Source organism: Lycium ferocissimum, chromosome 12 (genome assembly GCF_029784015.1).
Source record: "Lycium ferocissimum isolate CSIRO_LF1 chromosome 12, AGI_CSIRO_Lferr_CH_V1, whole genome shotgun sequence".
In the NCBI taxonomy this organism is placed as follows: domain Eukaryota; kingdom Viridiplantae; phylum Streptophyta; class Magnoliopsida; order Solanales; family Solanaceae; genus Lycium; species Lycium ferocissimum.
The window spans coordinates 35,648,738-35,669,433 of NC_081353.1; the positions used below are offsets into that span (position 1 = coordinate 35,648,738).

The 20,696-nt window shown below is 36.9% G+C and overlaps 2 protein-coding genes across 5 annotated transcripts; one reads left to right on the plus strand and one right to left on the minus strand.

Moving 5' to 3' along the window:
• The first annotated feature begins 147 nt into the window (after window positions 1-147).
• Window positions 148-7,469, plus strand: LOC132039829 (CBL-interacting serine/threonine-protein kinase 1-like). 4 transcript variants are annotated; one of them, XM_059430358.1, is made up of 12 exons: window positions 149-555; window positions 1,667-1,729; window positions 3,994-4,065; window positions 4,164-4,271; window positions 4,379-4,459; window positions 5,098-5,277; window positions 5,527-5,751; window positions 6,233-6,340; window positions 6,425-6,541; window positions 6,641-6,700; window positions 6,794-6,902; window positions 7,019-7,176. In XM_059430358.1, the coding sequence occupies exons 1-12, from the start codon at window positions 346-348 to the stop codon at window positions 7,021-7,023; spliced, it is 1,338 nt and encodes a 445-aa protein (XP_059286341.1). In that variant the 5' UTR covers window positions 149-345; the 3' UTR covers window positions 7,024-7,176. The 4 variants fall into 4 exon arrangements, 3 of the variants coding, with proteins under 3 accessions (XP_059286341.1, XP_059286342.1, XP_059286340.1); XM_059430357.1 differs by lacking the exon at window positions 7,019-7,176 and adding an exon at window positions 7,208-7,469 and having other exon boundaries at window positions 152-555; window positions 6,794-6,868; XR_009410491.1 differs by lacking the exon at window positions 7,019-7,176 and having other exon boundaries at window positions 148-555; window positions 6,435-6,541; window positions 6,794-6,868.
• Window positions 7,470-8,361: 892 nt separating this feature from the next.
• LOC132039724 (probable GTP diphosphokinase CRSH, chloroplastic) lies at window positions 8,362-13,341 on the minus strand. The gene is made up of 4 exons (XM_059430240.1): window positions 12,795-13,341; window positions 9,668-10,591; window positions 9,073-9,357; window positions 8,362-8,778 (listed from the first exon to the last, which is right to left on the minus strand). The coding sequence occupies exons 1-4, from the start codon at window positions 13,176-13,178 to the stop codon at window positions 8,641-8,643; spliced, it is 1,731 nt and encodes a 576-aa protein (XP_059286223.1). The 5' UTR covers window positions 13,179-13,341; the 3' UTR covers window positions 8,362-8,640.
• Window positions 13,342-20,696: the final 7,355 nt, after the last annotated feature.

The window sequence follows — 20,696 nt, forward strand, 5'->3', positions numbered from 1 at the left end:
AAACGACCCCTAAAAGATAATGGAATAAAATAATTCATCACGCAGGATAAAATAATCTGCAATTATTTTATCCGACCAATCACATGACCTGGCTTAATAGAAATCGTGGAGAAAGTCGCACGAGTTTTCACGCAGAAGTGTGGACCAATCAAACTACTTATAAAAAACGCTCTAAGCCATCGAAGAAACTTCAAACTTCAAAACACAAAACGTGTACCTGTTCTTTCTTCACATCCATTTCCCCTATATACACACATTCCTTCAACTAAATCACACCAAAACTTACAACACAACCAAATAAAATTAAAAAGGGTTTAAACAAATTCCATTTTTTTTGTATAGGAAATGGTATTGATACATCAAGAAGAAGAAATAACAAGAAGTGAAAGAGGAAATAAAAAGGGAATGCGAGTAGGGAAATACGAGTTTGGAAAAACTCTAGGTGAAGGTAATTTTGGAAAAGTCAAGTACGCAAAACATAGTGATTCAGGCCAATCTTTTGCTATTAAAATCTTGGAGAAAAACAAGATCCAAGACCTTAGAATCACTGATCAGGTATTTTTCTTTTACTTCTCTCTGTTTATTTGCTCTGTTTTTGGTTCGGAATTTAGAAGTTGTGGGTTTTGATTGTGGCGGAGCTATATAGAGTCAAGGGGGTTCAGTTGAATCCCGTTCATCGAAAAAATGGTACTGTGAAGAGGGGGGAAAATGATTTTTTTTTTTGGTCATATATGTGAACTGTTAAGTTTTATCATTTTCTGGTTTTCTCTTCTACTCCATTTTGTGTCTTTGTTCTAATTTAGTGAGTTTAGAATGAGCGTAATCTTATTATGGGTGGATTTTTAAATGTTTTTTTTATTTTTTATATAAATAAATTTAGTTGAACTCGTAGAATTTGTTCTAAATCCATGGTTGCAATACGACATTGAAAAGCTCAAAGTAGTCTAATACTCCCTCCATTTCAAAATAAATGCATTTCACCTTTTTTTTTTTTTTGGTTCAAAATAAATGAGTTTTATAAAGTACAAAGACGTATTAATTTTTTTTTTCCAAAATTTATCTTTCTCTCTAATGGATTTTTCAACTCCCAACGTTAGCTATTTTAAGTTTTAATGAAAATTTGTGGAGTAGATTAGTAATACTAACAAATTACACTTTGATTAATGTCACTAATTTTCATATATTTCTGAAATGAAGGGAGTAGCTAGGTATGTAATTTGGAACACGATGAGAGTTAATTCGTGTGTTAGAAAAAAATGTGAGATCACCGGAATATAACACAAGATCCTATTTTTGTGCTGCTTGCTACTGATAGTTCGTCCTATAAAAAAATCAAGAGGGAAACATGTACTGTTTTTCCATCCATTCTCCGTTTAATTAGTTAATTCTGATTTCTCCTTAATCTTTTTTCCAAATGAAATCTCAAATCCCTTTAATTCTCTGAACTTTTTTTTTTTTTTTTTTTGTAGTGCCCCACGTGAAATAAAGTCCTTTTGTTTAGCTTTGTCTCTTCTACTTGTTTAAATAAGGGGAAAAGAAAAAGAAAAAGAAAAATATAAAGGAGATTATCCAATAGAATCTTGAAGATCTTGTTGACAAATGTAAAGCTGAAATACCTCAATTAATTAGTTTTTATTTTATTTTATTTTTTCGATTGTTTTTGCAGATAAAGAGAGAGATATGCACCTTAAAAGTCCTCAAGCATCCAAACGTGGTTAGATTATACGAGGTACACTGATTTTAACGATAAATACTTACTCGTATTCGATATTTACACGAAATCAGTTTAATTTACTATGATTACGTAATTTAATATAGTAAAAATAGTACATTAATTAACTACTGCTAAGGGACAATTGTGTACGTTCAAGTACACGTCATGCGGTTTGGCGTAAGTACCCGATATAAGTAAATTTTTAAGAAGTCACATTTTTCTCCTTATCAAGTTTGAATTTGAACGAGCCTTCTCTGTTTCTGCGTGTTTATTCCATTTTTAAAAGGAGTGTTATTTTTGTCCTTTTTATCCATTGTCTTCTACGACGTTAAAATAATACTAGTAGTACACGTCAGTTATTTTTCTTAATATATTCTGTTTGGGTATTACCCAAATGGCAAAATTCATGTTTCTTCAAGCAAAGAACAACTTGTTCACAACCTTGCACGTTTAAAGATTCCTTTCTTCCTTTATTTTAGTTTTTCCTTTGTATTTTATTGTGGAAAAATGCTGCCATACTGATTTTTTCTTCGGAGGGGTGAGGGGTAAATCATGTACTATTATATAAACACAAATTATATCATGATTATATCCTGGCTAAAATATTATAAAAATATAAAGATTAGAGTTATTTTTTTTATTGTGAATTTTGTTAGATTGCTGTGTAGGATAAAACTGGCTTGAGTTTAGCTCGTTCCAAATAGATAATGAGGGAAAAATCTTTTTATCTTTTATTAGTTCTATCATGATCGACTAGTAATGCGTGTTTAGATTGATTTTAGCCTTAAAAGATTTGGTTTGTACGCATCTGCGTTGTAAAATCTTTTTCTAAAATATTTGTATAATCATATAACATTTGATATTCATTGTCCAAAACTTTAGATTTATTTTTAAGTGAATACCACTAAGAGGTTTTTATATATTTTCATAAAATAAGACCAAACAAAATCAAGTGTGCAAAAACAAAACAATCGAAAACAAAAACAAAATCAAAATGACAAGACAATAGTTTAGATTCGCATCAAATGTCAACGTATGATCATTTAAAGAGGAAGCCTTCTTATTAGGGATTTTACCATTCTAAAAGCCTCAAACTTGAAACCTCTTATTAATGATTTGGGAACTTCTCTATCCCACAACACCCGTTAGTCATTAGTATATATGCAGTATTAGTAACTTTTAAAATTCACTTACTTAATTTGAAGAGCATTAATAACTTAAGAAGGGTACTCCTCGAACTAATTAAATTGTTTGCAAGTCGGAACACTCTGTCGTTATTAACTTCATATACGGGGAGAAGAAAATAAGGTGATGGGACTCTAAGCCATCTCCATCCATATCTTGACTTGTTGTCACAAGATGTAATATGGTGATTATTTGGCGTAGTATGACAGATGATTTTTATACTTCCTCCGTTTTAATTTATATGAATCCATTTGATTGGACATGATATTTAAGAAAGAGGGAAAATTTTTGAAACTTATGGTTCAAAATAAGCCTTGAAAATTTGTGTGGCTGTAAATTATTCATAAAGTGAATTGCTTTTAAATTAGGAAAAGAGGCCATTTATTTTTATTTAATTAAAAAGGAAATAGGTTTAAACAAATTGAAACAGAGGGAATATTTAAAGAGTTAGGTCCCACTCTGATATCTTGGAGGAATGGGCCATTTGGCACAAATTAAGCCACAGAATTATGAAAGTCCCACCACCACAGAATTATGAAAGTCCCACCAACTTGGGACACCATTGTTAACTTTGACATTGACTGCAAACCTTTTTCTTGGTTTTTTTGGGGTAGTAATACGTGGTCAAGTCACTTTCTTGTATTTCAAATTCACGTGTAAAATACAGTGATAACGACCATTTCTTAATTACAAGACCGAAATTGACTATTTATGGATTTTTTTTTAGGGGGGCTGCGGGGGTGGGGATGGTGAGTTCATAAAAATGACAATGTAAAAATAATCTTACAAGTCAAATAATTTGATCGACTCAACCACATATCATTCCTCTAATTATTGTTAATAAGTTCATCTTCGTGTAAACACTTATCAACAAACTTATTAAGTTACCTGATTGTCTAAATATAAAATATTATAATATGAGGAAAAAAGAATTATCAACACTCCGTGAAATTTTACACCTCATGTAATTTGACATGTTCTTGTTCATTTTATTTTCAAGCTTACAAACGAATAAGTCTTGTAGAAGACTTATCTACCGTAGTTTTCAAGTGACCTGATTATCTAATTTTTATTTTTCTGACGTACATAAACAGGTATTAGCAAGTAAAACAAAGATTTACATGGTGTTGGAATATGTAAATGGTGGTGAACTATTTGACAAAATTGTAAGTAGATTTTTTAAAAAAATTTGCCATTAACTTGTGCCTTTTGCATTCAATTCTTGAAAATTAATTAACTCTCTCCATTTATCATCATTTCATAGGCTTCTAAAGGGAAACTCTCAGAAGCCCAAGGCAGAAAACTCTTTCAACAATTAATTGATGGTGTTAGTTATTGCCATGATAAAGGTGTCTTCCATAGAGACCTCAAGGTAATATATCACAATAAGTTGCAATTTTTTTCTGAATCAAAGCTTCTTCATTGGAAATATGTTTCCTAAATCATACTCTTTTTTTTTTTTTTTTTCATAAAATGCAGCTAGAGAATGTCCTCATTGATGCAGGCAGAAAAATAAAGATAACAGATTTTGGACTAAGTGCTTTGCCTCAACATTTTGGGGTAGGGAACTTAACTTGTGACTATTAGCTAAGGCGAATCTAGCGGTTTAGAGTCGACGAGTTCAATGGATGCGATCAACTCTATATTAAAAGGACTATACAAAATGTCTTAGCTTTACCCTCCATTATACTTCGGGTCGTTCATACCCTTGTTGTAAGCAAATCGTCTCGTATATGCCCTTGAATCTAATAAAGCTCCAACTTGAAGTATACCGAAGGTAATTTTAAACCATGCTCAAAAGTCAAGGGTAAATTTTGACCTTCTAATGGAAGTATTTTGACACATGGAATCCACCCAATCTACGATGGGACTCCATTAGAGTCAAGAGCTAATACGAGACAATTTGCTCAGAGTAAGAGTATGAATGACCCCAAAATAAAACATATGGTTAAATTAAGATATTTCGTATAGTAGATGGGTAAATTTGGACCGTTTCTCATATTTAAATATCTTAAAATTGTTCGCATATGTATAAGTGATTCAAATCAAAAGTAGTGATTTCAATTGAACCCGATGGCTCGCTCTAAATCCGCTTCTGACTATTAGTTGAGCTACCCTCTTCTTCACCTTCTTACATGCATGCATTTTTTATTTTATTTTTTGTTAAGCTTAGTTAGCTCTCTTTTTCATCTATGTAGGATGATGGCTTGTTGCATACAACATGTGGTAGTCCCAACTATGTCGCTCCTGAAATTCTTTGTAATAGAGGATATGATGGTGCAACATCAGATACTTGGTCATGTGGTGTCATCTTATATGTCATTCTCACTGGTTTTTTGCCCTTTGATGATAGAAATCAAGCAGTGCTTTATCAAAAGGTTATTTTTTTTTCTTGTGTGCACGCGCATGCGGTGGCAGATCCAGGATTTAGACGTTTTGAATTCTAATATATGTTTAACATACTTGTTTTTTCGCGCATATATAGAGGGTACAACCCTAAAATATTTAGTCCTGCCTAACGCACGAACCTATTATTGGATCAGCCATTGCATGTGTTGCTCTGTGTTTTATATGAAGTCTTCTTTGGTAGCGGAATTATTAATATTGTTTTTAGGGATGTGAATCAGATTTTTAAGGGGGATGCACCAATACCAAAGTGGTTATCACAAGGAGCAAAGAATCTTATAAAGAGGATTCTTGATCCAAATCCACAAACTCGAATAACAATGGCAGAGATTAAAGAGGATGAATGGTTTAAACAAGATTATACTCCTGCAAATCCTGATGAAGAGGAAGATTTGGAAGATGATCCTGCATCCTCAGATGATGAAGTGTTGACAGTACATGAAGCAGTATGAACTCTGGTCCTTGAAATTTGGTTCATTCTTGCATTATACTCGTGTTTGTTGAATTGTGTGATCATTTCATCTAAAAGCTTAAACTGTTAGAGATGGTAAAATTTTGTTTACCTACTTATATTTTTAAAACACCCCTTCACGCGTGGGCTAGATGTTGTTTCATGATCAACACGTGAAAATTCTTTTCTAATAATGGGGTGTGGAAAGCAGTATGCGTTAGTTGACGTCTCGACCAAAGGAAGTCTAGCTCAAGCTCCAAATAGAAATAGATCCTACGAGTCGTGATTCAGTTAAGATAGGGGCTTCTAGCATTGAGAACTCCTATTCTTTTTGACCAAACACCTGAGATTCGAACACAAAAATTTCTATCTGCTCTGATAACATGTTAGAGAGAGTACATTTTTATTTATTTCACTATATCTTCAACAATGTCTGTGATTTTTTACTAATTAGTCTTTTGTTATCCTTGGCACAGCCACTTGACACAGAAAGAGATCCAGAATCACCTTCTCTCATCAATAATGCCTTTCAGCTAATAGGAATGTCCTCATTCCTTGACCTTTCTGGATTTTTTGAAAATGAGGTAAACTCTAAACCTTAATTTCTTTGAATCATACGAGGATCGATAAATAAAATACCCAGACTTAATTTCTTGGAATTCATCTAGGATGTTTCAGAGAGGAAGATCAGATTCACATCTAATCTCTCCCCAAAAGAACTGCTAGAGAGGATTGAGAATTCAGCAGTGCAAATGGGATTTCAAGTCCAGAAAAAACCTGGAAAGGTCAGTACATATGATATATGTTCATTTATGTTTATACTTTGCATTATAATGTTAATATAGTCACCAGTAAAAAACCTGGTTTATGTGTTTGCATTGTAGTCAAAAGTATTGCTAGAGCACAAAGGTCAAAAACAAGCCAGTCTTTCAGTAGTAGCAGAGGTAAGTAACATTTGAGATACTTAACTCCCTTTGTTTTTCATGAATAATGCAACAAAGTAGTGCTAACATTTAATAATTTTACCAAATTTGCAGGTTTTCGAGATTAGTACATCCTTGTATGTTGTAGAGTTACAAAAAACTTCAGGGGATTCTATGGTATATAGACAGGTATACCTCTACACCCTCGTCTACATTATCCAGAGTTCTGTAGATTCAACTAAGCTCATTGCTTTCAACTCGAACTAGATCCTGGATTCACCTCTGGTCCTCGAACTTCAAACACCGATCAAAGTATTGTAACACCAGAAGCGGATCGAGGATGAGTTCTATGGATTCAACTAAACTCATTGCTTTCCGCTCGAACTATATACAAATATTCAGAAAAAGTTTAAAATTTATTACATACAATAAGATCATGTTCATTTTGAATCCACTGACTCTAGATCATGGATTCGTCTATGATCCTCAAACCTCAAACGCTGATAAAAATATTTTTATATTTCACAGTTGTGTGATAGGTTATCGGACGAATTGGGAGTCCAGCAAAGTGAAGAACTCCTGCCTACCAAATTATGAAAGATGGAACTCTTATCAGTGATTAAGTCCATTCTTTTATTATCCGGAAACAAAGGATTACCTCAAGAGCTGAGAGTAATAGAGTAGAAGACTGTAAATGAGATGCAACTACAAATATATGTCATTTTAATGTCCATACAACTGTTGAAAGAAACAATAATCCTTGTTACATAAAAGTTTCTTTCCTTTTGCACTTCTGTCAGTCTGAAGCACCTGTTACTTTGTAGTATGTACATTCAGATAGCTTTGTTAAAGGAAAAAAACACACCCCATGGCATGCTATGAAATGAAAATATCAATAAAGGGCAAAAACAGTTTACTTAGTCGAGACATCATGTCTTTACTTTATACATTGTGCTTTTTGCCTCTGCTAACACTATTATGAATTGTTATGAGGTCCGTAAGCTTTTTTTTTTCCTGCGGGCAACCTATCAAATCAGATCATTTATTTTTTAACAGATCGTTACATCATGTACATGTATTTGGGATTTTTATTCCTGAACAACATTAACAAAAGTAATTCGAAACCTAGTTATATTCAACGAAAATGAACAATTCATGCGAAGTCCTGAGAAATTCCCGAGGGTCAATGGCACACGATTCGAAACTCGGTGGATACTGGACCTGCCCCTCTACCTTTTCTCCACTTAAATATTAGCTTTTTCGTCTTTGATCCCACGATGTGTGCCTAATCCACACATCATGCGTTGCGCTCTTACCACTAGACCAAAGCTTTGGGGGACAGTGTTTTCCCTTTTTCTTCTAATTCAAATAATCTGAGAGTACATATACATGACAATTTGTCTCAGCAGATTGTCAAAAGCAATGTTCATATCACTATCAGTTTTTTTTGTATAAAGTGACGTTCCTTTCAGTACCCGAATCAGGGAAAAAAAAAAAAAGCTCACTGTTAATTAGAAATATCAAATTCTCACTAGGCAATGATTACAAAAGAGAACACATTACCATGTGGCTGTTCAAATATACAAAAATTTCTGGTCTTTGGAAATAAACGAAGCATCTTAGAGACATTGTTTCAAGATCCAAATACTATCTCGAAGAATGCCACAGTGGGCAGAGACAAATTTTCCAATCCAAATGATACACTATAAGTATATTTATGCTCTCAAATGTGTACATTCTGCGGATAAATACTATATACAAGAGTTGTACAGAAAAGATCCATATTGCAACATACAAATATACTACATTTGATTGAGACCATGCAAATAACTTTATACAGTGCGATTTCGATATCTTTTTTTCTGGAAAGATATCTGCTTTGAGGCTTCAAAATGCCCCAGTATAGCGCACGGCCTTCTCAACAAATACACACATAAAGAACACTGATTTAACAGAATGTACTAATTTGTTACCAGACTACTGCCTTGTTCTTTACTGTACAATTGAATCAAACCGGTGTCGTTTGCCATTTGCAGCTTATCATTTAACAGTGTTTGGTAATGATCATCTCTATCTTCTAAATTCCGGATGAATTCAACCTGAAACCACATTAATATTAATGTCAAAAGTCTAACATGTTAGAAAATAATTTTACGTACAAACTTGCTTATATGTCACCCAACAGAGGAAGAAAAAGCTGTATTATAATGGTCATTAAGTGAATAATCAGAATCTAGGACCGTGTTCCAACGTTGAGAAAATAATGAGTTCAAGGCAATTTGAAATGTATACATTGTAGATAAGAAACTGTGTTACTTTGCCAATGATAATTATGCCTCGATCTCAAACATTAAATATTGAATTTTTTTAATAATTTATATTAGTTCATGTACCTGATTCTGAAACAAATCAAATTCATCTGAGCTCAGAAAACCATCACTGTTTGAATCGAGAAGTTGCATCATCTCCCGCGCATCATCCCCTGGTGCACCGAGCTCTTCCATGACTTCCATAAGCTCGTCAATGCTTATTTTACCATCTCCATTTTTATCAAGAAGACGGAACACCCTGCCTCTTTTGTCAGTTTCCAGACCTTTGGGATTTGCAGAAGAAAAATCTCTAAGACGCAATGCTGCAAGCTCTGCTGCAGCCATCATGATTGTCTTCAGATGCCTCGCCTGTTTATGATTTGACCACGAATGTTACGTTTATTGCAATATGTAACAAAATCAGTTAGTCCTGAGGCTGCAGTCAGATCAATACAAGAATTGCATTCTTGTAAAACAACATAGAAGGCAAACGTCATTTTCTCAAAAGGCATAACTTGTGAAGAAGAAAATGGAAAGAACCATCACCAAACAAAAAGGAAAGACAAAAGTATAAGTAAACATCTTATCACAAATCTAGTTTTGATGACAATTCCAATTATAGGTTCTTTATATCTAAAATATACTGGATTTATGAAATGGGGTTCAATATGATGTTTACCTCTTCAGGATCGGTAACACCACCCTTGTACAATGCATGGGATGCTGCCCCTCCAGATGCTAGTATATCCATCTCTGCTGTTCGTATTTGAATTTCCATTAGCGGTCTGGTCCGTCCATTTTCACTGGTATCAACAGCCATGTGCAAACTCTTATACCCATTAGCTTTAGGCCTTAAGATATAGTCTTTTGACCTACTTGGTATCTCTTCCCACAAAGACTGTACAACTTCGCGCGCCCTGTAGCAAGCCTTTTCCCCGATTTCGGACTCATCGAGAGGAGTCAATATAACTCTTAAACCTAAAATATCGCTCACCTCTTCAAGGTTTCGACCGTCTCTCAATAGTTTCTTCATGGTGCTATAACGACTTTTATAACGACCCTCAACGGATATGTTACTCACCATTTGCATTAATAGTGGATCAGATTTAAGGGACTGAAGCAGCTGTTCTTTGCAGATATCTATGAGTGGCTTATTTCCAGACTCGTGACTCCTCAACCACGCATCAAGATAAAGATACGAGTAAGGAAACAAGTATCGAAAAGACAAATCCTCGAGTTCAAGCGACAATAGGTTAGTTCCAATTGCATGTGCTAAAGGAGCGTGTAGTTTCATAACCTCGAGTGATATCATTTGTTGTCTGTACCTAGGTAGATAATCGAGGTGCCTCATCAAATCGAGCTTGATAGCAAGGTCTAATACTAATGCCCTAACATCATAATATGTCAGACAAAATTTCCTCAATGAAGTTGCGTTATCATCGTCTAATACTTCTACCTTTAAGGACATATGTTTCACACGCAAGCTTTCATGTAATAAATGTGCAGTACTGGTACCAATCCTATCCCTCACGTCATATATTGATATAGCACCTGCCTCTAGAACTTCTCTTAGCAGCCCGGTGGATATAACTTCAGCATCCATCTGTAATAAATGGCAAATACCTTTTAGCTTTTACTTAAACTAAGCATGCACACACTGTGCGAGAAATAGCAAGCTTCCAACAAGGGGTTACAAAGTCATGCTTTGGATTCTGAATTCAGCAGGTGGTGTATCTGAAGAAAATTGATGAAAAAATTATGTCTGATTATAAGCATCTGCTCTCACGTTATTATAGTATTAGATCATCACTCTACAAAACAATCTAAAATTAAGTTTGACCATTTATATTGACTTATATTCTTAAATTAACAAATCTTGCCAAATATATGACTATATGAGTTTCTTTCCCCTATACATACTCTTGAATCATAGGAACTTTCTATTTGTTCAACACCTTAAGTAAAGGTAGAAACTTTGGGGGTAATTTCCTTCTACTTTACTCCAGTTCCCCCTCCTTCATCTCTTCTTCATAAAAATAATTATATTAGTTTAATATCCCCCCTAAAATAGCTTTTACTTAATTGTCTGATAACTAATCTGGGTCCACTGAACTTTACCCACTATACGATAAAGTACCAAAACTATTTTTGTCACATTAAAATAATTGAACTTTACCACTATAATAGTAAAGTCACGAAACTATTTTGTCCCATAAAGAACTGAACTTTACCCACTTTAACATCAAAATCACCTTAGTAAGTAAAGTTCAGTTAGTTTAACCTTATAATCTGACATATAATAGTTCCCTCACCTCACTGTTAATAAAGCTCAGTGAAAATTAACCCTATAAACATCGGATACGTGTAAATTTTACTAAACTTTACCCACTATACAATAAAGTTTCAAAACTACGTTTTGTCTCATTAAAATAACTGAACTTTACTCACTATAATAGTAAAGTCACAAAACTATTTTGTGCCATAAAGAACTGAACTTTACCACTATAACATCAAAGTCACCTTAGTTAGTACTTAGGTAAAGTTCAGTTAGTTTAAACTTACAATGTGGCATACATAACAATAGTTTTCTTACTTTACTGTTAATAAAGCTAAGTGAAATTTAACCCTGTAAACATCGGATGCCTGTAAATTTTACTAAACTTTATCCACTATACAATTGGGTTCGTTTGGTAGCTGGTTAGAGTGATACAGGTATTAGTACTACAAGGATTAGTTATGCAGGATATAATACCTGCATAACTCACCTCCAAATCAGCTACCAAACGTGGTATTACTTATGCAGGATATAATACCTACATAACCCACCTCCAAACCAGCTATCAAATGATCCTTAAAGTTCCAAAACTATTTTTTGACACATTAAAGTAACTGAGTTTCACTCACTATATTAGTAAAGTCACAAAACTATTTTGTCCCATTGAACTTTATCCACTAGTAGGTAAAGCTCAGTTAGTTTAAACTTATAATACGACATATAATAGTTCCCTCACTTCACTGTTAACAAAGCAAAGTGAAATTTAACACTGTAAACATCGGATGCGAGTAAATGTCCACCTGTAAATCAGCTAAAATGACAGCCACAGAACTTTACCCACTATAATAGTATAGTCACAAAACTAATATGTTGCGTAAAAAAGTGAACTGTATCCGCTATAACATTAAAGTCAACTTAGTAGTTAAACTTCAGTTAGTTTAAACTTACAATTAATGTGACATATACTAATACTTTTCTGACTTAATTGGTAATAAAGCTAAGTGAAATTTAACACTATAAACATCAAGGGTAAATTTTACCCACTATACAATAAAGTTCCAAAACTATTTTTGTCACATAAAAATTACCCAACTTTGTCACTATAATAGTAAAGTTTTGGAACGGAAAGAACTGAACTTTACCCGTTGTAACAGCAAAGTCACCATATTAGGTAAAGTTCCTACTTTAAACTTATAATGTGACATGACATATATAATACTTCCCTCACTTCACTCTTAAGAGCCCGTTTAGCTTAGCGTCGAAAAATGCTCAAACTTTTTGAATTGTTTAGTGTGTCGCACATTTATAAACCATTTTGTACTTAAAATAAGCCCAAAAAAATAAATTGGCCCATTTATCTTAGCTTAAAAAAAGCAGCTTATAAGCTGCCAAAAAAAATAAGTTGAGCTACCCCAACCTTTTTTTTTTAGCTTATAAACTGTTCGCTTTTTTTTAGGTTTCATCCAAACAGGCTCTAAGAAAACTAAGTGAAACTTAACACTATAAACATCGAGTGCGAGTAAATTCTTACCTGTAAATCAGCTAAAATAACAGCAACGGATAGAGCTCTCGATAAGGGAGCACGACCATCAGGTGCAAGAGGAAGTGACTGAAGAATAGGAATACACAGTTTAAGAGCTTTAAACAACAATCTTGAAGAGCTAGTTGAAAGTACACTATTATCCATTCTTTCAGTTAACTCATTAAATGCACCAACTAATTCCACCACCATTTTTCCACCAGGTTGTTCTGGCGCCACCACCAACGCCGCAGTGTCAGGTGAGGCAGACACCCTCACGGCGGCGATGTTGGTCGGAATCCGGCGAGGGTAGTTTGGGTATTTGGATAAGTGTGGGGATTTTTTGTTGTTTTTGGTGAGAATATGAAGTGTGTAATCGTTTAAGTGGAGCTCCATATTGGTGGATTTACAGTGTTTTTGAAGTTTAGAGAGAATTCAAGAATTGAGAAATGGAGGAACAAGAAAGAAAGTAGAGTTAGTTTATGGCTAGTGGCATGCCACGTTTGAATATGACATGTTCAGTATATCTGAAATTTTGAGTTTTGTGTTCACCAATCATGGGAAGCGTTGCAATAGATTCTTTTTCTTTTGAGTCCGCGACTTTTGTAGCGCGAAAAAAAAAAAAGTTGAACTAAATTAGCACAAAAAAAAAAATATTAGTAGGTTTCACGCACTAAATTAGTGCGTGAAAGGACCAAACCGGCAAAATCGCAACTTAAAGCCTTCACGCATGAATTTTCACAGATGAAGGAGGGCAACAAAAAAAGTCGCCCCTCCTTTCGTACCCGACCTTTTCAACCCCACCGGACCCTCCATTAACGACGTTTTAGCCATGGTCCCAAACCCTCCCAAAACGCTATTTTCGCTGTTGTTTTTTCAATCCAAAACTCAATATTCTGGTATATTGAAGTGCTTGGAACAGTTTATGGTTAGATTTTTGAATAAATGCATACAGTAGGTCATTTTGAAAACTCAAAAACGTTCAATCTAGGTATTTCACTACGAATTTTTATTACATTGCTAAATATATTATTACCCTAAGCACGGGTCATTGTGTAAGCGTGGTAGATTTCCGTTTGGCGATTTTTTTGTCGCTTTTTAGGCGTCCGTATGCACTTATTTGGACTGCCCATTTTTTCATTTTTTTTTAATTTGTTTATCTATTGTTAATTAGTTAATTATTTATTGCTTGTTTATTTAGTATTTGTTAATTGTTCGATTAGCGACTTAAGCATTTATTAATTGTTAGACTAGTTATTTCAATTGTTAGACTGGCTAATTATTTATTTAGTTTTTGTTAAGCCAATTGTTTATTTGTTAATAATTTCTTAATTGTTTCATTAGTTAATTAATTATTTATTTGTTAAATATATGATAATAATTTATTAATTTTTTGATTAATTACTTAATTGTTTATTTATTAAATATATGATAATAACTTGTTAATTATTTGATTAGTTAGTTAATTGTTTATTTATTAATTATTTATACTAATTATATGCTAACTAATTGTTAATTATTTGACTTATTAATTTTTAATCTTTATATTTTAGGATTGAAAACCCTTAGTTTAGGATTCATAACCCGTAGCTTAGATTGAAAACCCTTAATATAATTTTCGATAAAAGATTACATAACTAATATTACTTGTTAATGATTGATTTAAAATACGTAAAACAGATGGGTCACCACAATCCTTAGTAAAATTTTCGATAAAAGATTACATAACTAATATTACTTGTTAATGATTGATTTAAAATACGTAAAACATATGGGTCACCACAATCCTTAATAAAATTTTCTATAAAAGATTACATAACTAATACTACTTGTTAATGATTGATTTAAAATGCGTAAAGCAGATAGATCACCACCCTTCGATCCGGGCCTTCCGACCGAGAGTCACCGTATCTTACTCGAGCATAGGTCGCAACATATATGGACATCCGAAGCGCAGCTCGAGTCTCAGGTCCGTGCCGGTTGTGAGACTCGGCGTGGGAGATCTTAGCCGCTCGCCCCCCACATCCTCGTGTCCCGGATATACTACGTCGGGGTGGTATCTACCGTGCGTCGAAGTTAGTCGGGTACAACACGATAGGTCGCTAGTAACGCATTGATTGAGAGGTGGCGGCAGGAGAAGCACACATTTCATCTCCGGGGTGAGGCTACCATTACCCTTCGGGATGTCGAGATCATTTATGGGCTACCGAGGTTGATGGACGCCCATTGTATATTGAAGCAGCCTCACTGTCTTTGCCCACTTCACGGATACGAGTTGACTAGGGCTCACGTTTCGCGGCTGGACGGTCGTTATTTCCGGTCGGCCGACTTTTTTGTTGTCGACTCTTTACGCTCACTTCGCCTGCGCACATGCAAAGATCCGATTGGAGAGGACACGCGCCGATGTTGGCCGACGTGCGCGTCTATACCTACTCATCATATTCGGGGCCATCCGTTCCCGAACATCGCGGTTCGCATACGAGCTTCGAGGTATCTTCGGTATATCGACGATCTCGCCGAGACAGATGTTATAGCCGGGCGCCGCCGTTTGCCGGGCTACATGTATCGAGGATTCTCGCCGATGTTTTACGGGCACGAGGTAGAGGTCCCCGCATTTTTGCTCGCTCGTTCGTGTAATATATTTAAGTGTGTAATTAAACACAAAATATATTTTTTTAAAACGACGACCGATAAAATATTTTTTAAACGACTATATCGAGATATGGGTGTGGACTAGGTTGAGACTTTTCGGCCATACCACTCACCCTCCCGCCGATCTTCTTGTCGTACCGATGCCATACGCGGGAGATGGTCGCGGCGTATGCCGACGTGCGGAGACGCACCACAACCTTCTCCCGTTTAGGGATCGGCTAGGCTCGCGTGACGGCGCCGCGTATGTATCGTTCATATTTTGGATCCACATTTAGACCACATAGCTATTATTTTAGTCTTTTATTGTTAACTAGTTCAATTCTTTTTCACGTGCTTTTATATGGACGCCGTATGATCATATTTTGGATGAAGTCGCCTAGGCGTTTTGTGGGGGCGAAGTCGACACGTGGATGTTGCGGTGTCCATTGATACATATGGATATCGTTGAGTATCACGCGCCGGACCGCGTGTTACGGCGATTTGGGTATGTATAGAATACACACGCGCGGCTACGGTTGGGAGCACGACCACTACGCGAGGACGAGCGTGCGGGCGTCGACGATGCATGGCGACTCCCATACGCGAAGAACGGAGTCCGAGTTGGGATGTGAGGATGACGAGCTGCAGCGGTGGTCGGACACGCTCCGATCCGTGTGTACATGGAGTGGCACACGCGGATCACTCGCATCATTACCGGCAACCCTCTAGGCGCCGTCCGATAGCCCGGGATATGTAGCTCTCGCAGGAGACGTACAAAAATTTCGGTAAGTTTTATTAGTCTTAAACTTAAACCATCGTCTTATGTACTACTTTACAAATTTATTCAATTGTTAATATTTGCAAACATATGCGGTACGGACCGTTCGGATGATGACGCGCTATGGAGCACCGGCCCCGTACCGGAGGCCCCGAGACGGCGGAGTACGGCAAAGACGGATGATTGAGCTTGCCGAGGCCGGTACGAGGCAGCACATGACTTTGAACGTCTCCATGAGCGTGTTCCCGTGCCCCACCCGGGGCGGCGCGGTGGTCGTGGTCGGCGGTGGCCGTCGGCGGTCGTCGAGAGGTCGTAGAGAGGTGCGACGCAGGCTCCGTCGACTTCGAGATCCCGCCGAGTTCTTATCGGCCGGCGACTATGTATATCCCATCGACTTCTCATTCTTGGTCGTCGACTTCGCGTACACCTCTCGTATACGCCTTGGACCTTTTTTTCAGACATGTGCTCACGGCCTTCATTTCCACATCCACCCGCCCGTGATCCACAGGTGAGCGGCCGGTTCATGATCTGTGGCTCGCACATCCGCATCCCCCCCGACGACTCCATGTTCGAGGACTTCGTATTTGATATGGCACCATCCGCATCTCTCGCTCGGGGGGCCGCTCCAGAGTCTCTCTCACCAGCATCTCAGAGGCGGGTCGACACACTGAGTTTGATTTTAGAATAAATCTAAATTAAATTATTAATTATTTGTTTATTTCAGGTTCATTTTAGAATAAATCTAAATTAAATTGTTTATATGTTATTTCAAAGTTCATTCCTCCGCGTTGTGGACCCATCTCCGCACCGGGGCCCACTCAAGAGATCGTTGAGGAGCCGGCCACCAGAGTTCTCTCGCGGGCATCTCAGGAGGCCGTCGACACACAGGTTTGATTTTAGAATAAATCTAAATTAAATTATTAATTATTTGTTTATTTGTGTTCATTTTAGAATAAATCTAAATTAAATTGTTTATATGTTATTTCGGGTTTATCCTCTGCTTTGTGACGGGTTTTACGATGAGATTGACGAGGAGCCATGTTACGAACCGCCCCACCGCCCACCGTCATTTCATAGAAAGCATGTTATGAACCGGGGTCCGGTCGAAAGAAGGGAAGGAAGGAGCAAGGATGATCATGCCACAGAGCATGTATTAAGAGGAGGGGAAGGGGATGGAATGATGGTGGTGGTGGGGTTAACTAGGCACAGCCAAACTCTAAAGGCTCCCACTTGTGGACTTTGAGATTGTGAATGTTGTAAATAAAGTGTACATTTTATGTTATTATTTTCTTAATGATAATTACAAATCACTCTTTCACGCACAAAATTTGTGCGTGAAAGTGCAAAAACTTAACCTTGCAAAAACTTAACCTTTCACGCATAGAAACTGTGCGTGAAAGGCTTTTTTCTTCTTTCACGCACTACTTTCGTGCGTGAAAAGGTATCCTTCCCCTGTCGCAATTTCAAGAATCTATGACACATAAAGGCTTGATTTGACAATACATTGCTGCATTATTTGATCGTTTTAATACGACTTGTATTACGCACCATTTTAATGCGCCTTTGTAAGTATTGATTTGACAACACACCACGCATGACAATTTCAGGAATCTATGACACATAAATTGATACAATATTGGAATCGAAAACAACAAGACAATGCAAGAGAAATTAAAGGATAGATAATTTGACACAACTTAAGACCTAATTTAGCAACCAAAGTTATAGGAAACTAAGACCTCTAAATGGAGAACAAAAGAAACTTCAGACTCTTAGGATGACAGAGAGTTGTGATTCCCTAATAACCGATCCTCTCAACAAACAATCAATCCAAAGCTAAAACAAGCTCACACTCTCAAAAGAGTTACAATTATCAAAATTATCAATATTCAAAATAATAGTCTAAGTCTTCCTTGAAGAAGAAGAGAGCTAATTATACTATGCTAGAAATAAAGCAAAATGACATAAACACCCTTAACGAGACAAGTGGCCTTGTTTGGCTATTCTTCTTCTTCAATATCTTGAAATCTCCTTTGCAAGAATAGCCAACTCTTCATCTTTTAGCCCTTGTGGTAACTTCCCATTTCCTCTTCTTCTCCCCAAGCCAATCTTCAACAAAATGGACTTGGGATCAGAGGTGCTCGTCAAAAGTATACTCGACAGGCCTCCCGCTTCATGAATAAGCTTTGCAAGTGTTGTAGTTCCGGGCTTGGCTCTTGTAAATGGCCTTGAGGCAAGTGGGCTCGCATCATTCTCCCCATCTTGAAGAGAATTTGTCCTCAAATTTGATGGCTCATCACTTTCCATTTCCATGGGAGATAGTCACAAATGTTGAAAGTGTTGTGAACTTGATATTCCGGAGGAGATCAATTTTGTAGGCATTATCATTAAGCCTCTCAAGGACTTCAAAGGACCATCCCACGCGCATCAACTTTGTCTTCCTTTTGTCGGGAAATCTTTCTTTTCGGAAGCGCACCCACACCCAATCTCCGGTTCTGCGGACCACCCTTTGTCTCCTTGGTTTGCCCTTTTCGCCACCTTTTTGATTCCTCTTTTCAAGTTGGAGCCTTGCCTTTTCATGGATCTTCTTCCTTCCTCTCTTATTACCATCTAAACTCAATACCACATCTTGAGACAAGGCGTTAGATCCAGGGGTTAGTGGGTTAAAACCATACAACACCTCAAAGGGTGACATGCCAATAGTGCTATGAATAACTCTATTATACGCAAATTCTACTAAAGGCAATTGAGTCTTCCCAAGAGGCTAGCTTCCCTTTTACCATGGCCCGAAGCATAGAACCTAAAGTCCTATTGACTTGGTTTGGCTCGGTTTGTGGGTGGCAAGAGGTGGAAAACAACAACAACTTCGTTCCAAGCCTACCCCACAATTCTTTCCAAAGTGGCTAAGGAACTCGGGGTCCCGATCGCTCACAATTGTCTTGGGAATGCCATGCAATTTAACCACATTTTCAACAAACAAGGAAGCAATATGGGGAGCATCATCAACCTTATGGCAAGCAATGAAATGGGCCATTTTCGAAAACGATCAACAACAACAAAGATGCTATCTTTCCCCCTTTTTGTCCTAGGCAATCCCATCACAAAGTCCATGGAAATGTCAAACCAAGGTTGTTGAGGGGTGGGAAGGGGAGTGTACAAGCCATGGGGTTGAAGCCTAGATTTAGCTTTTCGGCATTCAAGGCATTGGCCACAAATTCGGGCCACATCCCGCCGCATGCGGGGCCAATAGAATTGCTCCTCAAGAATCCCCATTGTCTTGTCAATACCAAAGTGTCCCATCAATCCCATTGTGTGCCTCCCTCACAAATAACTCCCTCCAAGAGCTCATGGGCACACATAGTCGCTTGTTCTTGAACAAGAAACCATCAAACTTAGAATAGGGAGTAGAGGATCTATCCCTAAGCCACCTTTCCCTTTCCCATTCTTCACATTCTAGAAAGATTTGTGCAAAGACGGGGTCCTCGGGATACAATGTCTTCAAGCTCTCAAAACCCATCAATTTGGAAGACAAAGTATTGACTAAAACATGTTTCCTTGATAAGGCATCCGCCACTACGTTATCCTTTCCCTTTTTGTATTGGATTACATAAGTGGAAGGATTCAAGGAATTCAACCCATTTGGCATGCCTTTGTTCAACTTACCTTGGGCTTAAGATGCTTTAAGGACATGATCTATCTCCGAATCACAAACTCTTTAGGCCACAAGTAGTGTTGCCAATTTCCCAAAGCACGAATTAAAGCATACAACTCAAGATCATAGGTAGTATAATTCAAAGTCGCTCCCTTGAGTTTTTCACTAAAATAGGCTATGGTTTTTGGTCTTGCATTAAAACGGCTCCAATACCCACTGCTTGCATCACATTCAATCTCAAATATTTTGTCAAAGTCGGGTAGTTGCAACAATGGTGCGGAACTAAGCATTTGTTTTAAAGTTTCAAAGGCATTAGCTTGCTCGTACCCCAAGAAAAAGGTTTGTCCTTTCGGATTACCTCGGTCAAAGGAGCGGCTACGGTACTAAATCCTTTAACAAAACGCCTATAGAAACTAGCCAAGCCACGAAAGCTTCATACTTCTCCAATGGATTTTGGAGTGGGCCAATTTCTTATGGCTTCTATTTTGGATTCATCAACCTCAACCCCCTTGAGCTCACAACAAATCCCAAGAAAACAACTTCATCCACACAAAAGGAACATTTATCAACATTGGTATAAAGTTGTTCTCGTCTAAGCACTTCAAACACACATTTCAAATGAATAACATGCTCATCCATGGCTTTACTATACACCAAAATATCATCAAAGTAAACAACCACAAATTTGCCAATAAAAGGTTTCATCACATGATTCATCAAACGCATTTAAAGTACTAGGAGCATTAGTGAGACCAAAAGGCATCACCAACCATTCATATAGACCAAACTTGGTCTTGAACGCGGTTTTCCACTCATCTCCGGGATTCATCCGGATTTGATGATACCCGCTCCT

What these genes read in the sequence shown, in the direction of transcription:
- LOC132039829 (XM_059430357.1), top strand. Translation starts at nt 346, where the DNA reads ATGGTATTGATACATCAAGAAGAAGAAATAACAAGAAGTGAAAGAGGA. An exon ending in TCTTCCATAGAGACCTCAAG is followed by an intron (nt 4,272 to 4,378) that starts GTAATATATCAC and finishes CATAAAATGCAG; the next exon opens with CTAGAGAATGTCCTCATTGA. An exon ending in TCCAGAAAAAACCTGGAAAG is followed by an intron (nt 6,542 to 6,640) that starts GTCAGTACATAT and finishes TTTGCATTGTAG; the next exon opens with TCAAAAGTATTGCTAGAGCA.
- LOC132039724 (XM_059430240.1), bottom strand. Translation starts at nt 13,178, where the DNA reads ATGGAGCTCCACTTAAACGATTACACACTTCATATTCTCACCAAAAAC. An exon ending in TTATTTTAGCTGATTTACAG is followed by an intron (nt 10,592 to 12,794) that starts GTAAGAATTTAC and finishes CATTTATTACAG; the next exon opens with ATGGATGCTGAAGTTATATC. An exon ending in TTGATTTGTTTCAGAATCAG is followed by an intron (nt 8,779 to 9,072) that starts GTACATGAACTA and finishes ATGTGGTTTCAG; the next exon opens with GTTGAATTCATCCGGAATTT.